Here is an 18,435-nt window from a genome sequence, read left to right as displayed (position 1 = left end):
GAGTGAAATCAGCTCAAAACTTAAAGGGGAGTGTAGAATTGTAAGTAATGATCTGATTAGTAAATAAGAAGCCCCTTAATGTTAATTGTGTATGCACTTAATCTTATAGAATGACAAGTGTGAGGCTCCATTATGTAAGACTAAAATAGCCATGTGTAGTGATCCTAGAAGTTAGCTAGATGTGTGGCTGAGATCAAATGTGATGTGTGTGGATCTAGCTAAGGCGAAAATGGTTATGAAATGCACGTGTGTGTGCTCATTTTTCTATTAAGAGAAATATATTCCTCTCTGCAATTTTTGCAAAAGAGAAGGAGAACATTCATTCTTTTTACATTCTACAATCCTTTTCTTATCACCATCTTTGCATAACTCAGATAAATATTACACACTAACAAGTTTTCTGGAGAACGAACACACACGAAGGCGAAGAAAGACGCTGCAGAAGCCAAAATGCCAAAGGATTGAAGTTGCCCTTTTAAAGAATCTTCCAACCTTCAAGAAGTAGATTCAACCAGTTTCAACGTTCTTATTCCTCCTATGCTGCCTTGTAAGCTGAAACCAAGGCTAATGAGAAAGTAATTAAAAACACACACTAGCTTGAAAAGCTAACAGAAATTAACTAAAACAACCAACATCATCGTCCAATCCAACAAGCAAAATACGAACTGACCAAGCCACCCCCTCTATGCCCTTCAGTTCAAGCATTTGGCTACCATTCGTGGCGGGGGTGGCCGGGAATGAGATGATGGGTTAGAACTGCAATGAATTGTAGTAAAGAGGGTTTGATCAGAAATGTTAGATTGGTTGTTATATAGGAATTTTAGGTAGATCATGAGGGCAATGAAAGGGAGTGATGACTTTTTAGTGCTAAAGGAAAAGTAGAAAAAAAAAGTGAGAAACGGAGATTCAGCATCTTCAAAAGGATATGCCATTGGCACCACCCTTGCCTCCGCATTTGATATCCATGCATGACACCTTTTTCATTCTTGCTCTTTCATGTTTCCTTTTTGCAAAACACCTGTATATGCACACATCATAAAATTTCAATTTGACAATCACCGGAAAAAACCTTTCCAGACAAAATAAATAATTTCATCAGGCCAAATAAAGTTTTTGTCGCATAAGGTTTGCCCCATAAACTTTGTCGAGCAATGTTCGTAGCTTAAAGCTCGTTGCACGAAGTTTTGCTCGACAGATTTTCATTTTCGTTTGCCCGATGCAATTACCGATGAAAATTTACGTCGAGCAAAGTGCGTTGACGCAATTACCAACGAATATTGCCCGACAATAGATTTTTGTCAGTCAATGGTGTATTTATGGAATAAAAAAATTTAAAAAAAAAAAACAATTTGCCCGACAAATACATGCTCAACAAATATTTCGACGAGCAAACTGTTTAAATTTTTTTAGTTTATAATAAATATATTTAATTTATATTGATTAGTTGTAATTATATTAATCTCAAAAGATATCACAATATGAAAAAGTTATTTAATTATATTAAAACTGAAATGTTCGTACAATGATATTAAAACTAAAAATATTAAATTATTCTCCATGACGCATTGTCTCTAAGTTCATGTCGAACTGCTTCAGTCCAAAAGTCGTCCATCAAATAGATTATAAGCTTTGAAAATGGTCGCAGAGCCAGTGCCAATCGTCTATCCTTTCCACATGATCTAGGGTGGATGGAACAGAGATCCATCGTGAGATGCAAAAGTCTCGTAGAATTGTGCATCTGGTGCATCCACTCCTTGAAACGAACAATCCATATCGAGTTATGTAGTCGGACATACCCCGCTCTTCCAAGTCAATCTCAAAATAGTCCAGAAATAGACAAAAAAAAAAAAGTGTTAGTTTAAAAATACACTAATAATATTAAATTAAAAAAACACACACACTTATTGAGAGCACTACTATCATTGCCTCCTTCACTTCGGGGGCAAGCTTTTTCCACCTAGAGGCTTTCGTAGGGCACTTAGTGCGGATGATGGCTCTATATGTGCACTCAACCGCATGTGGACTTGGACGCCCGCACGCATATTGCAATTGTCGTAAATGATCCCTTATCTTGTAGTGCGTTATGCTTGAAATGCGCGATGGCAACACCAGTGGAAAATATTGCAAAAAAATTTAAAATTTCTAATATTTCCTAAAAAGTTCTAATATTTTCTAAACATTTATAATATTTGTAAAATTTCCTAATTATTGTAAAATTTCTAATAATTCCAAATTTGTAATTTATTGTAAAATTTAAATTGATGATCAGGTCCTTTCATTGTATTTTTTTAGAGTCGAGGAGTGTAGTTGTAAACGATCATCAATCGAAGCTAAAATAACCGTTAAATAATGATGATACATTTCTAATCATCTAAGGATTTCTTCTCGTTACTAATCCCTAAAAATTTGCTTTTGGTGATTTTTTACGTATGCGATCTCCTACTATATTCCACAAGTTTGACGATTGGATCATTGAAATTAGTTTTGCAGACTGTGAAAACCATCGAAGGAATTAAATATGCAAAAATGTCCTTCACCTTTGCCCAAAAAAATCATTCATTTTGCCCAACGAACTTTTAACCCTCAACCCTAATCCCTAAATCAAACCTTTGCCTGACAAAACTTTAACCTTTCCGTTGAGCAAGGTTATATTGCCTGATGAAACTTTAACCTTTCTGTTAACCTCAACCCTAATCCCAAATATTTCTATGTTGTATAAATTGGACTACTTTCCAACCAACACCCCCCCCCCCGGGTGCCTTTGGATCATCAAGTTAGAATACTTGTTTTTCCGCATATAAACATTAGTGGAATCAAACACTGCATTTGTAGTGTGAATCCAAATGTAAAAATGAGGAGTTGCACAAGATGTGAAGCGTAGGAGGCACGTGACTAATGGAAAAAACAAAAATGGGAATCAGACACTATAACGTAGTGTCTGAATCCAAGTGTAAAAAAACAGAACCAGGAAACAAACTCTGCATTGTAGCGTTTGAATCCAAATGTAAAAATCAAGAGCCACGCGAGGTGTGAAGCGTGCAAATGATGGAAAAAACGAAATCGAAAAACAGACACTGCAACCAGCGTCTAAATGAAATGCTAAAACAAAATCAAAAGCAGACATTGACTTATTCCAAAATATAAAAATATAAGAGATGAGGGTGTCAATTGAAGTGGGTGCCAGCTCTAGCGACAGATTTTGTAATTTTTGTTTATTTTAAATGCATTTAAGTATTATAATACATGATTGATCTATTTATATTTAACATAAACATTATAATATGTGGTTAATATTGTAACTTTTTATTAATTTTCTACACAATCACCCAAAAAAAATTATCTATATCAACCACTTTGGTGATGTAATGCGTTTGTTTTAAATGTGTAAGGTTCGGTAGGCCTTTTTCTTGAATGTTGTTTGCTTCATGTAGTGTGAGAATGTGAGTGAGATTTCATGCTCTCATAGTGACACCAGCAACCACAAAAAAAAAAAATGTTAAAAAGCTTTCAATCGCTTGCGTAATGCCTTGCGGATGAAGCTTCCCTTTTCTTTTTGCTTTTCTTTTTTTCTTTTCCACAAAAAAAAATAAAAAATTATATTTGACCCTAGCTGCCAATTAGTCAAAGAAAAATTAAAATACATAAATAATTAGGGGTGTGAATAAGCAGAAAAAGAGTGCAGATATTATTTTCCTTTCTAAAAGAAGCGAACTAATGCTCAACTTGGTCCAAAAAAGAAAAGCATCGCTCAATTTTTTATTTTTTTTATTTGAGCAATATTCTAATTGGAAGAATATTACCTAATGCCTAGCCATACTTTGCAAGACTGATTTTCCACTATGGTCTAGTGATATTCCTCTTCACTGGTAAGTGAGATGTCTTGGGCTCGATTATTGCCAAAAGCGAATTTGAACCACATTATTGCTAATTCATTGTGAGGCTTTAGCCCACTCCTCATCCCTTTAGTGTAATAATATTGTTTGTGCAAAAAAAAAATGTGCAGGCAAATAATCTGGTATATAATACTATCAAAACGTTGATTACTACCTATCATATTATTTAAAATTTGTACTTCTAATTAACAATTTGTGAAACTTTCGACCTTTGGCTACGACGTATATTCTCCTCTACTCACTCACTTCACTTGCATATTCATGAAGAAGAAAAATTGTGATATACAGAGTTACGCGAAAAAGCTACCTGAGAGTGGAAGACTCAAGAAAACGGCATCAATGGAGTTGTCATGGTCATTCATCAAAACCACCTTTTGCCACCCTTGGCTACTTTGAGTTTCATCACAAGTTCTTCGCGCTGAGCTTCTACCTCCGCGTATCTCAGGCTCATGTGCAAGTAGCGCTCGCGAATGTCTTTCAGTTCCGTCTCTAGAGATGACCTTGAGTATTCGTGTCTTTCTTCAGCTTTTGAATTTCGATGAGCATCTGCATGATTGTGTCGAGCCTCAGACAAGCACCTGCGGGGGTGATAGTATATGTCTGTTAAATGACTTGTACATAATAGGTTTACCGTAAGAAGACAAATGATACTTAATGAGTTTTTTTTTTTTTTTTTTTCCGGACACATGATACTTAATGTGTTTTGAAGGCCTAATGTGTTTCCTCTTACACTCACCTATCAAGTTGAACTTTGTAAGTGTTATTTACTTCCAATGCCTTAACAAGTTCATCTTCAAGCAACTTAATCTTTAAACCAAGTTCTTCAACGTCATTTGGACTTTCATCATGAAATTCGACTCCGTTATCATCCTGTAATGGCAGAGAGTAAAAGGATGAAAACAAAGTAGACGATTTGTAAAGTTACATGAAACTAAAAACATATATTCATATACACTGTTATTATGCGTATGTCTTGTTGTACTAAGTCAACATAAAGAAAATGAGAACATATTTTGGCATTGCAAGATCAGCTGTAGAAGCAAGATATAAAATGTCTAACCTCTCTTTGATGCTGGTTTCTATACGGATAATTCTGATCTGTTGCATTTCCAAGCACCTGACCATTCTTCAAAATTGGCTTCCTTCTAAAATCACGACGGTGAATGCTGTTCCTCACCATTTCATTCTGTTTAGAGAAAAATCAAAGAATATCAGAAAGTAGTACCTTTACAGTCTTGACACCAACTGTTAATAAGCATATAACGAAAAAATGATACTTACTTTTGGGACCTTCATATCTTCACCAACAGGAATAACTCTGGTGCCGCCCTTTGATGAGCTGGAAATTGGACTGCTACAATCCCTGTGTTTCTTTTTTTCTTCCCTTGTCACTTTCAATTCTTGTTCAAGGGCTTGAGACTTTCTTAGGAACTCACTTCTCTCATCCTCAAGTAGCTGTATTTCCAGCTGATACTGCTCGTTGACTCTCCTGATCTGGTTGAGCTCATTCTTCAGCTCGGCATACTGTGCACACAAAGCCTCTTTTGCAGTTAGATCACCTTCCATCTGCAGAAATTTTTCCTCCAAAAGAACTTTATTACGTTGGCAATCCTCCAAGTCAAATAAGGCCTTCTCCAATGTTGATATCTTCTCATGGAATGAACTCTTCTCTGCCTTCAGATCTTCACATTCCTCAGATATTGAATCCAATAACGCTTCCAATTTTTCTTTCTCGAACTTGGTTGCATCCAGCTCATTCTTGAAAGCCAAAACTTCCTCCTGACAACGAGTTAGTTTCTCAAATTCAACCTTCATATTGGTGGATTCTTCCACCACCTGTTGACGTTCATAATCAGAAACTGTAAGCTTTGGTTCAAGATCATTCACATTGGTCTTCGGTTTTGCTTCACTTGATTTGTAATTCTCCAACAACTTCAATAGCTTTTCATGGTCAGCTGTTGTTGACTCCTGATTTTGTTTATCAGCAAGCTCAGCGAATAGGCCTTGTAACTTCGCTTCAGATTCTGTTCTCATAATATTCAATTCATCCTCCATCTGTATCGCTTTAGATTGAAACTCTAGGAGAGTAGATTGAAGCATTTCCTTCTCAGTTCGTAGTCTGGATGCTTCCTGGACAGCATCTGAAGCTGGTCCTTCTCTTTCTTCATGAGTAGCAGCAAATTGCTTGGTAAGTCGTTCTACCTCTTCCTGAAGGCTCTCAACTTCAATCGTCTTCTCCAAATACATCTTGTTGAACAAACTTTCTTCCAATGTAAGTTTCTCCTTATATTTCATGTTTTCATCAAGAAGTGCATCTAATTCTGAATTCAGGCTCTCCTCTTTTGAGGTGACATTTTCCAGCATTAAAGAAAGATCTTTTTCCAGCACTTCAACTCTTTTGGAGCAATTTGTAAAGCTCTCCTGCGATTGATTCAACTTTGCCTCCAGGAGGGAACAGAGCTGATGCAACTCCAGCTTTTGCTTCCTCAACTCATCATTTGAATTCTGAATAGAATTGCACTCCTCAATGAGGCTCTCAGCAGTACCTTGTAGCTTCGGGTTTGCCCCTTTCAGAAATTCACATTCTTCTCGAGCTTCTGACCACTGCCTCTCTAAGTCCTTTAATTTCTGTTTCAGTTCAACTTTATCAGATATCATCTCAATGTTTAATCTACTAATCTCATCTTGGAGACTCAGAGAATAAGATTGGGAATTGTCTAATTCTAACTGATTGGCCTCTTTTTCATCCGTCAAGCATCTTTGTTGAGCTTCAAGTGCAGAAATATGTGCTGACAACTGTATGTTTTCTTGTTGAAACTCTGATAGATGAAGGTCCAGTTCACATTTATCAGCTTCTAGCTCCGAAGATTTCCTTTCAAGTACCTTATGTGTGGAAACATGGGAATTCACACTTCTGCTAAGCACCATTAATTCATTCCGCAAATCATTCAAACACTTAGAGCTGATATCGCCTTCCCTTAATACAACTTCCATCTGTTCCTCTAACTCTATTTTTTCCTTCTGAAGGTTGGAAACCTCAGCTTGTAATTCATTTTGGACCCCTCTTAGAAGACCAATTTCTTCTTCTTTGGTTAGTAAGTTCACCTCAAGCTTTTCTATCTCAAACATCTTCTCCGTCAATTCTTTACCCAGCTCTTTTACTTTACTTTCTAGTTCCATTTTCAAGCCGTCAAGTACTTGAACTGAAGCATCATTATTATTTGTAATCTCCCCAAGCACTTTCTTGTTAAGCTTCTCCTCTGCATTCTGTAATTGGGGTTTATTTTCAGTCACTTTGGACTCAAAGCTGGTAAAAGAATCGACTAAAAGCTCACTGGCTGGAAGTTCAACAGGTGCGTATCCCCCTGACGATTTTTTCTTCGCTGTCCTAAGCTTGCATAAGAGCTCTAAGTTTTCTTCCGTCAGCTCATTGCAATCTCGTTCTAGCTCGTTCACCTTTTCTTTCAAGTCCTCAATTTCACTGATCAGATCTGCTTCACTTCCACTCATGGTGATGGAATCCATTTCTGCAGAATGCCTTTCTTTGAGAGACTCGGACACCTTTTCTTTCAGTTTAACAATTTCGTGTTCCTTCAAAAGCAATTTACTTTTGTATTCTGTCTCAATATCCAAAAGGGAGTGTTCGTTCAGACTCGATCCATTCTCTATCTCATGATTTTTCTCTTCCACGGTTTGTTCCAGCTGTTGCACCACGACTTGCAACTTGTTCTCTGATTCCTGCAATTGTTGCAGCTGAAGCTTTAAATTTCTGTTTTCCTCTGTAGTTAAATTGATCAAGTTTTCCATATCACCAAATGTCGACTGTAGTTCTGAAAGATTCTCCAATTCCACCTTTTGTTTTTCAATTGTCTCTTCCAGCTCCTGGAGAACTGAAACCAGCTCAATATTTGATTCTTGACTTCTCTCCAACTGCAGGGACAAATTGGCTGTGGATTCTTTTTGAAAGTTCAGTTCATCTTGGAATGCCTTCTTAATCTCGGGCGTTCCTCCATCCTGAGAAGTTAAATCCTCACTGGCTGTTTGTTTTACCATTGCATTCTCAAGCAACAAATGCAAGTGTTCAACTTCTTTCTTCAAGCCATCGCGTTCTGCATATGCTGCTGAAAGCTCCACATGAATATTTGCCTGCTTTTTGGACTGATCAGAGAACTCTGCCCTCAGTATATCCAAATCAAGCATTAGCTTCCTGGCGTTCCTCTCCCACATCTTAGCTTCCGCATGTAACTCTTCAATCGTAACTTCTGCCGCATCCAGAAGGTTTTTAGAAGAATCAGTGGTGCTTAAAGAAGATTCTGTAAAATCTTTCCTGGAATTCTGAGTCTGAATTCCTGAACCATTAACCCTGGAATTAAATGATGAATGGTTTGACAGAGAACGAATATCAGCAGGAAAATTTCCATGAGTTGTACTAATTAGGGAGGTGGTTGAATCTTGTCTTCCTATCAGGTGGTTGCCTTCAACACTAAGGTTGCTTCTTGCGGACATATTATCCCTTCTTATGGAGCCCTCTGCTGAGTCATAGCTGCGATGTGAACCTGGTGCGGAGAAACTACTATCCTACAAGAAGTGAGGAAGGTTTATTAATTTCCATGGTAAGGATAGACTAGAGCCTGTTAATAAACATTTTAATCCATCAGCTGGTTATGCAGCACGCAAAACATAAAGCTAATATGGTCTAGATATTGGTCACTTCAGTACTAAAAAACTGAATGAAATTTCGATGAAATCATCATTAGCTAAATCTATGCTTCAAAAAACACAACATTCTTAAGTTTAAGATCATGCTCTGGATTGAATGAAGCAAACCCAATAAAGCCACCAAATGAAGCAGGTAATGCTGTATCGTCATTAGCTAAATCTATGTGTCAAAAAACACAACATTCTTAAGTTTAAGATCATGCTCTGGATTGAATGAAGCAAACCCAATAAAGCCACCAAATGAAGAAGGTAATGCTGTATCGTAATAGCATTATGAAAAGACATGATCGATCAGTAAATGGGAAAGAAAAATTATTAGGGGAAAGTGTAAACATACTCGACTCCCAGGCTCTCCGGGATTTGAGATCAAGCCAAAATCTTTTCTGGAGGAAGATCCAGCACTCCATACAACGGAGCTATTAGATCCATCTGACTTGCTGTCCGCATCATGACCATGTTCAATTACTTCTTCTGAATGATAGCTCGTCTCTTTTGACTCTTCATCACTGAAAAAAGTGCAGAAAATCTTCACTATCAAGTAGTAAACTAAATATCTAAAGATTAATGCAAGCAATTGCGTAATACTAACCTGAGCTTTTTTCTTGGTGTCAGGCAGTTAATTTTTACCTGCAAACAAGAAAGACAAGCAAACACTGCTGAAAAGGCAACTCTGAGGTGAATTTCTAGTGTAATGAGCGGGGAGAAAGAGATGTTGGAAAGAAAATAAGTACTCAAATGCATATATTCATGAAATCATGTTCTTATGTAAATAACTTCGATATGCACACGCATCCATCCTTCTGGATGAACAATAACAGGCCATCCAGCCAGTATCCTCCCTCATATTGCTAAATATAGTACAAAAGGAACTTTTCATACCAAACAACGAAAGTATCAAGCACACACATTCAGAAAAAGAGATAAACCGAGCATGTTTTAAGGCGATAAGTATCACTTTTTATTTTTTTTAAGACGCGAGAAAAACATATTCAAGTATTTTCAACATAAGTAGATGGCAGAGACTGCTACGATTTGAGCGAATTAGGCATACTAGGTACATTGGAAAAATAAGAAATGCATAGAAAAGGCACCTGTAAAATTGTCCCAAAACTGCACTTTTTCAATGGAAGAGAAACTGGAGCAGAAGAGGTTGAACTTATGTAATCTGACATATTGACTGAAACCTCTCCAAGGATGCCGGATCTTGTCGAACCCTAGCATTATAAAATCCATTTAGAAATCAGCAAAAAACATCAGAAATACAAAAACTCTTATTCTGGAAACGAGTCACTGCAAGTACATAAACCAGATTCCTCATCGAGTCACAGAAACTAAGAAAATTGTCGAAAATAACATATTCTGGTATATATAATCAGCGAAAATAACAGTACCATGGAAATGACAAGCTTGATGAAATAATCTTCCATCTCCTTGGAAGACTCGTCTTGGGAAATCCATATAGATTCGCAAAGAGTCTCAGTCCACTGACAGTTTCCGTTGCGCACCACTGCCTTGCTTGATTTAGCAATTGGTTTCCCAGTTTCTACAGACACAATTGATACAAACAGCTTGTCCCACCCTCTGGGAACCTGCAATCCCAAACATCATCATCAAGCAAGCAAAAAAGTTATATCTACTTGTTGACAGAAATACATCAACAACCCCATCTACTCAAAGAACAAACCCATTCAACACAACACAATGATATTATTCTAGATATCTGACGTGTTACGTTGCGCAAATTAGATAAAGATAAACACATAATTCCACTCGATCAATAGTCCTGATTCACAGTCTGGCAACATAATTATCCCATAATCGCATAATATGGTGTCCATAACCATAATACAAATATAGAAATTGAACGAGATAATTTATTGTTAATCGAAAAATTCAACAGTTGTGCGAGTTTGGTCTGATCATTTTACACTTTCCAAATATAGACATTCACATAAACTTCCGGTCACTCTTCATAAATCTAGAATTGATACAGAAATGCTACATTTTACACTATATTACCAATAAATTTAATCAAAATGCAAACAGTTAATTAGAAGGATTTAAATTAATACCTGGAGGGCCTTAAAGTGGGAGAACTTGAAATCCACCCTCTCCCCTGATTTAGCAGGCCTGTTCTTGTGTAGCCTGAACATTTCTCTCTCTCTCTCTCTCTCTCTCTCTCTCTCTCTCTAGATTCTCTCCTCTCCTTGTTGTTGGTGTTGCTGATAACTAATTGCTTTCTCTCTCTCTTAATGCACTTTCTCTCTCACAACCACCATTACCAGCTGGAGAGAGAAAGCAAAGAATGTCTGACTGATCACTTTCGCTGAAGCGAGGGAACCAAAGTTGAGAGAGAGAGAGAGAGAGAGAGAATGCGTTAGCTAGCCGGTCATTGTTGCGAAAGTAGCTATTTGTTTTCCTTCCAACATTTTGGCGTTTCTTCCATTTCTTATGGAGAGAGAGAGAGTAGAATCGAATTTATCCGGCCTGAAACTGAGAATCCGGAAACAGTTTTCTCGCGTTAATTGCATCTGCTACTTCAGTACTGTACACTGTACAGACAATGACCCCCTCAGCCTCAAGTGTACGCGCTCAGTTCCTCTACTCGCGCTCTCTCCGCGACACGTGGGACATAGAAGTCAGCACTGCATTCGGGTTTTAGCGTGTCAGGCATTCATTGGCCGGAGAAGAATTATACTTTCGTTTTTGCAACGGCAAATGGGAACAAAAGTACGAGTAATGGGGACTGAGAATTTGATATTTAATTTAACGGAGGATTTAGAGCTTCCAAGCCTGCCATGCTAATAGAAAATTAAGATTGATGAAGTTGACAATTTTTTATAAAAATACTAGTTACGTGATGTCTTAGTATTATTTTACGTGTTATAACAAAAGTAAAATATAACTGTAATAAGTGAGGGTTGTGGGATTGGGGAGGGGATATGAGTACAGTTGTTTTCTATTTCTAGCCTCTTCCGTCTCGACGCCATCGACCATCTTTCCCACATTTTGTTGTGCTTTTTTCGGTGGGCTCGATTATGTGCTCACCATCATTTAGTGTGGTGTATGCTTACCATTCTATTTATCACCGTTAGATGAGTTTCAATTTCGAGATTCGTGTAGTGGATAGGAACAAATCTCAAAATTAAAACTTATCTAACGGTAATAAATAAGATAATGAACATACACCACACTAAATGATTGTGAGCAAAAATGTACTCTTCACTTGTGTGTATGAGAGGACAAAACCTCAGCGATTAGAATTCGGAAATTTGCTCATGGGTGGGCCCGATTATGACCGTCTCCAAACCCGGGGTGTGAAAATAAATTTCAAAATTTGGGTCCATTTCTTCTACAACGAGAGTATTCTGAGCGAGGGAAAAACAATTCTTTTGGATTGGCGTGGGTCTTTGGGTATTCACCTTCGCCGGATAGGATTTTGGGTGAAATGGGGCCCATCGCGGTTGCAAAACCATGTGAAATGGGCCACAACAGGGCCCGCGTGTCATTTTTACTGCGCAGGTTTATCCAGTGCGGCGCAACACATAATAAGACCGCAATGTGCGAATGTGATTTCATGACCGTGTTCATTCTTCAACTCTCTCATCTCTTCGGTTACTTTTAGAATCCAACTGCTCAAATTTAATTAATTAATTTCAACCGTAGTAAAAAAAACTCAATGACTCAAATTCAATTAAATGGTCAAAATAATATTATTAATTAATCCAAATCAGATTCAACACCAAAACTTTATAAATACCTATCTATTTGTGTGTAGATCCTAAAATATTCCTAACTTTTTTTTTTTGGAATTTGAATGTTTTTTTTACATTAAAACGTTCGTAAAGAAAAAGATAGTTGTTAGAAAAACTAATTTCAAAATTACGGTTCTGCCTGAACCACCAACCTCACTCTTTTGAGGGATCGGACATGAGTTTTGTTGAAGCTATGAAGAGTGATTTTATTCTTATTGATGTTGTCTAGGATTCGTATCCTTTCCATTGCATCCTTAAAGAGGATGTTGACCCCATACCTGTTGTCCACCAAGACATGACTGACCATCGCATTGGAGATCTGAACCTTGATGACCGAGGCATCGTCGTGGGAGGAGTGGACATCATCCAAATCCCTATCCTAGGCTCTCTTTACATGCTGCCTTTCATTTGTTTCTGGCCTTTCTTTCGACAAGCTTTGTATGATCCTTACTTCGTGAAGCCTTTCAAAGTTTATTAGCAGAAGAATAGATGGGCTTCATTTCTAAAGCGTTAACTAGTCAATTATATTTTTTTTGTCATACAATAGATTTTATTAGATTAGATGTTAGATTAGTCACCAACAAGATTTGAACCCATGCTGTCATGCAATAACTCAACATTTTTCCACCACTGTAGTAAATGAACACTTGCAACTAGTCAACTATATTGACTCACACCTAAATTCTAATCCATAAAAGGAAAGTTATTGGAATTATATAATGTAACTTAATTAGCTTAATTCAAATAGGGGTTGATATCCACACATCATTTTTTACTTCTCTCACACCTTTTTGGTTTTCGGCCGTCGGATCAGATGAATTAAAGAATATCAACGGACAGAAATTAACAAGTGGTGTGTGAGAAGTAAAAAATGATGTGTGGATAACACACCCCTTCAAATAAAGCCCAATTACTTTGCAGACACCATATAACTAAATGACAGTTCAGTCTTGCATATGTAGAAAACCATTTGTATGTATTTAAACCACCTAAGAATGCAAGAAAGTCTCTAAGTCTCACTTACCGTCCTAAATTTGAGATGGTGACTTAGTTATCGTAGAACTACGATTACAGGTTGGGGTTTGATTAGTTATCGTGGAACTACGATTACAGGTTGGGGTTTGATCTTTAGCAACTTGAGTAGAACCAATTCTAACGACAAAGGTTTAGGCTAGGAAAATGCCAATTACCATAGATATGAACTAACATTTCTTCAAAGCTTTTTCTCTTATGATCCCTAAGATTTAAAATGTTACTAGCTCTGCTACCTCTTAGTATGATTCAGGTTGACAATAATTCCAACTGACCACTCACCTCTTTAAGGCACAACGTTTCCTACTTGACTCAGCCCGATATCAAAGCTGTCACTTTCTTTCAGCAGTATCATGCCTTACATGATTTGAATCTTCGTTTCTTTCTTCTTTTTTTTACATTTCAAGTGGATTTTATTTCCAGTTCACTTAGTTATGTAGATTGGCTCATAGCACATTTCTTTTCAAGAATTGTAGTTGTGTTTTCAATTATGAAGTGATTAAATTTAAAACCCAAGGCCCATTTGTTTATAATTATTTATACATTCATTATCACCTAGAGCCTCAAGGCCCAATGCCCATTTTTGATATTAATTATCCACCCCAAATCCCAAACACAAGATTTAAGCCCAATTTTGCTATCATGGTTTGCTTCGTTGGATGTGTGGGCACACGAGAAATGATAAGATTAGGAATGAGGATATCCGAGGTAAAGTAGGAGTAGCCGAAATTGAAAGAAAGATGAGAGAAAATCGGTTACGGTGGTTTGGACATGTGCAAAGAAGGCCTACTGATACTCCGGTTCGAAGATGTGACTACGGGACAAAGGTTCAGCGTCGAAGGGGTAGAGGAAGACCTAGGAAAACTTTGGAAGAGACCCTAAGAAAAGACTTAGAGTACTTGGATCTAACGGAGGACATGACACATAACCGAGCGCAATGGTGTTTTAGGATTCATATAGCCGACCCCACTTAGTGGGAAAAGGCTTTGTTGTTGTTGTTTGCTATCATGGTTCATCTTTCCAATTAGTTGGTAAGAGATACAAAGTGTTATAAGAGCAATTCCAGCGTGGGAACCCCCCTAGGCAATACACTATGTTATCCACCCAGTGAACACTAACTGCCTTTAATGAACAATAATCGCCTTTTGCATCTCTACCGTTGCACTTCAATAGCCCTAGCAATAGGCAATAAAATATTAGTATTTTTTTTATTTATAAAATAATACAAAATAATTTTATTTGTAATTTTGGATAATATTTTTAATCGTTCTCGTTGTGCCACGTGCCATTATCCGAAAAGTTATAAAATAATACAAAATAATTTTATTTGTAATTTCGAATAAAATTTTTAATCGTTCTCGTTGCGTCACATGTCATAATCCGAAAAAGACAATTATTGGTGATGTATTTCTGATAAGATTTTTAATTGTTCTTGTTGCGCTATGTGTAATTATCCGAAAATATAATTATTGGTGATGGATTTCCAATAAGATTATTAACTAATCACGTCGCACCACGTGTCATAATCTATTTACAATCTTTGAGGATAGATTTCCATTAGATTTTTAACGAATGACGGCATGCCACGTGACATTATCTACAACCTAATCCTTTCTGAATCCTCCATATCATCGACCATCCATCATCACAATTCTCACACCAATTTTCTCAAGATCTCTATCATTATTCATAGTTTCTGCTTCCTTTTTCACCAAAATCTGTATCATTATTCATAGTTTCTGCTTCATTTTTTACAGTGTCTTCTTCTTCAAGGATGATGTGGGAAATCGATCAATAAGAGGAAGAATTGTTTAACCAATCAAAAGGAATGTTCAATCTCCAGGTGGCCCAAATAGAGAGGGAAGAGGATGAGGAGCGTAGAAGGAGAGATGATAAAGAAAGAATGGGCAGAGCCTCACATTCCCGTCAAGTCATCCAAGCTGTAGGTCAGATCTGCAGGCCCAGCCGTTCTGAAAACGTTGATAAAAATAGGCAACGACGAGGTACGGAACTCTTGGACGATTATTTTGTCCATAATAGTGGATTCCCTGATACGTACTTTAGTAGTCGTTTTAGAATGGAATGACATTTGTTCAACAAAATCATGATTGCTGTTTGCAACCATGATTCTTACTTTGTGCAAAGGAAAGATGCTTTTGGTGCTATGGGTCTCTTTCCTTAGCAAAAAATTACTGCTGCCTTGTAGATGCTTGCATATGGAGCATCTGCAGACCAAGTGGATGAGATAACGAGGATGGGGAAATCAATCAGTCTTGAGTCCCTGATGAGATTTTACGGAGCAATCGAATCTATCTACACCGCAGAGTACCTCCGGAAACCTGCTAAAATGATTGGAAGCATCGATTGTATGCACTGGACCTGGAAAAATTGTCCAAGTGCATGGCAAGATGCTTATAGGGACAGAAAATGATCAAAAAGTATCATTTTAGAGGCAGTGGAATCTTTTGATACATGGATTTGGCACGCCTTTTTCGAGGTTCCAGGAGCTCAAAATGACCTCAACGTCCTTATCCAATCCCTAGTCTTCAACGATGTCCTGTAAGGAAATGCACCAAAGTCATTTACTGGGTCAACAGACGTATGTACGACGGGCTATACTACCTAGCAGACGACATTTACCCAAGGTGGGCATCGTTTGTCAAAACAGTGCCACGTCCACGAAATGCAAAGGAAAAACACTTTGCCAGCTGTCAAAAGAGGTGCAGGAAGGATGTGGAGCGTTATTTTGGTATCCTCAAAGCTCAATAGGCGATTGTCAGGGATGTTGCCAGAATGTTTGATGTAGAGTCGCTTCGATCCATCATGATGACGTGCATCATTCTTCACAACATGATTATGGAAGATGAGTACGATTATGATGTCGTTGATGAATATGAACCAGACACGATGAATAATTCAAGAACACGTATATATTGTGCTCATGACGTCACCGAAGAACCCGTGCAACATGAGCCATTAGAAAGGGATGGACGTTACAATGAATTGGACATTCAACGATATACTGCACTTCAAAGGCCATATATGCACAATGCCCGGCAAAATGACTTAATAGAGCACCAATAGGCATTGAAACAAGCTGAAGATAATTAAGTTCATTTAATGTGTTTGTTTTTATTTGGTGTGTTTATTTAATTTTAGTTGGTGTGTTTTTTTTTAATTCATTTTTAGTGAGTTTTTTATTATTTGGTATGTTTATGTAATTTTATTTGGTGTGTTTTTGTCATTTGAATAAATATTCTCTTAGTATAAATAACTTACCAAATTAAATCAATTTACTCTCACTTTAAATAAAGTACTAAATTCAATAAATTGGAAACAACATAAAGTACTCTATTTAATAAATAATAAATTACAACCCAAAGTGATTGAAAAATTATGGGCTCCAATTATAAAAACTACTCTATTCATCATCACTTAACCAATTTGTGGTGCTAGGATGATCTTCTCTTGTAGTGCTAGGACCACATTCTCTTGTTCTCGCTTCTCTTGCACGCCTCCTTCGCACCACGTCCGCTTTCTCCGATTTCCCAAAATATTTAGAATTTGGAGACTTCCCTTCTAAAGGCGAGTTCATAATTTCACAATCTCGTTGAGCCATTATTTCTTCTCTAACATGTTCCCTTTCTTGCCTAAGTAGCGCACTTTCTCTCTCATTAGCTTGAAATTCTCTCTCAACAGCTGCAACTTTTGCCTCTTTTCTAGCCTTATCAGCCTTAAATTTCGCAATTTCCCGCACCAAAGTCAATTCACCTTGGCGAGCAAGTTCTTCCATTTACTTTGCATAATCATTCTTGGAAGCATTCCCTTTTCTCTTTGAAGCCTTCTTACCTTGAGGCCTAATTGGATAACGGGACGAACCCGACGCTTGTTCAGGGAGGGGCGTTTTGTGCACTTCTTCTGCATCATCTTCATGAACATGCGAGCCATGATCGGGTGTAGAGTGTAGAGGGATGCTATTCATGAAAACTTCTGGACCGACAGGCACAACTCTGAATTTAGGACAATTTTTGACAATATTCCAACATTCCCACTGGTTGAATGATTTATTTTTGCTTTTGGTTTTGACACCATACCAAGCTTGTGCTTGAAGTTGCTACACAATGCGGGAGAAGAAATAATTAAAATGAAAGTAGGTAACAAATAAATAATACAAACAAATAATTATAATGAAAGTAGGTAACAAATAAATAATACAAACAAATAATTATAATGTAAATTTGGGTATAGTACAAACAAATAAATAATATATTGTTACCTGATCCGCGTAATTTTCCCCACTTCGAATATTAGTACTAGCTTGTGCCAAGGCGTCTCTCCATGTACAAAACGATTGGCTAAGTAATTTCTAATGACTGGACATCGATTCTTTGGTTCTTTTCCTACCAATTTTCTCAAGATAATTAGTATGAATAAGACTCCACATTTCTTGCAACTGCATCTCATTACTCGTAAGCGAACTATGAGTAACTTCAACCCAGCTAGTACACAACGCAACATCTTCAAGAAGCAACCAATTCGTAACTGCATCAGTAGTCATTTTGTTGATAAAAATTGGATTGAAACTTTGAGAGAAAGATAGGAATGTGATTGAAAGTAGTTGAGAAAATATGAAATTGTGGTGGAATGTAGATGATAATGAGAAGGTATTTATAGAAAAGTAAAAACAAATTTTTTTTCGGATATTTTACAATTTTTTATTCAACTAATTAATCTATATCGTTGGATTTAAAAAAAATTGAATTCTAACACTCCAGATTGTGCCACGTAGCACAACGGTAACTTTTCTTAATTTTAAAACTATTCTTTTTTTTTTTTATAAAGGAGAATAATATCAACCATTGATCTTAGATCCAACGGTTGATATTAAGATTTTTTTATTTTATTTACTGGTGCAAATCGGACGGTCCACATTATATAGCTGTTGAGATCCAATGGACCATGGGAAGCCACGTGGGTTCCCAACGGTAACTTTTTGAAATTGCGCTGCGAGCCCCAGGCACTGAAACCCTGTCGGG

At 37.1% G+C, this 18,435-nt stretch overlaps 1 protein-coding gene and 1 long non-coding RNA gene across 5 annotated transcripts; both read right to left on the bottom strand.

The window, feature by feature from the left end:
• Positions 1–233: 233 nt before the first annotated feature.
• Positions 234–11,113, bottom strand: LOC126599596 (intracellular protein transport protein USO1-like). Of its 4 annotated transcripts, none has more exons than XR_007615203.1 (10): positions 10,685–11,113; positions 10,004–10,201; positions 9,704–9,826; positions 9,202–9,239; positions 8,950–9,118; positions 5,175–8,471; positions 4,954–5,079; positions 4,630–4,763; positions 4,201–4,471; positions 234–1,018 (listed from the first exon to the last, which is right to left on the bottom strand). XR_007615203.1 is itself a non-coding variant. In XM_050265991.1 (10 exons), exons 1-10 carry the CDS (start codon positions 10,763–10,765, stop codon positions 4,255–4,257), a joined length of 4,302 nt encoding a protein of 1,433 aa, XP_050121948.1. In that variant the 5' UTR covers positions 10,766–11,113; the 3' UTR covers positions 3,999–4,254. The 4 variants fall into 4 exon arrangements, 2 of the variants coding, with proteins under 2 accessions (XP_050121948.1, XP_050121947.1); XR_007615202.1 differs by lacking the exon at positions 234–1,018 and adding an exon at positions 1,478–1,815; XM_050265991.1 differs by lacking the exon at positions 234–1,018 and having other exon boundaries at positions 3,999–4,471; positions 5,175–8,242; positions 8,324–8,471.
• A 5,611-nt stretch (positions 11,114–16,724) lies between these two features.
• Positions 16,725–17,809, bottom strand: LOC126599600 (uncharacterized). Its single transcript, XR_007615205.1, has 2 exons — positions 17,676–17,809; positions 16,725–17,513 (listed from the first exon to the last, which is right to left on the bottom strand). It is a non-coding gene; the product is annotated as an uncharacterized LOC126599600 (long non-coding RNA).
• Positions 17,810–18,435: the final 626 nt, after the last annotated feature.

This window comes from Malus sylvestris, chromosome 14 (assembly GCF_916048215.2).
Source record: "Malus sylvestris chromosome 14, drMalSylv7.2, whole genome shotgun sequence".
Lineage (NCBI taxonomy): Eukaryota > Viridiplantae > Streptophyta > Magnoliopsida > Rosales > Rosaceae > Malus > Malus sylvestris.
This window is presented reverse-complemented; position numbering and strand designations above follow the sequence as displayed.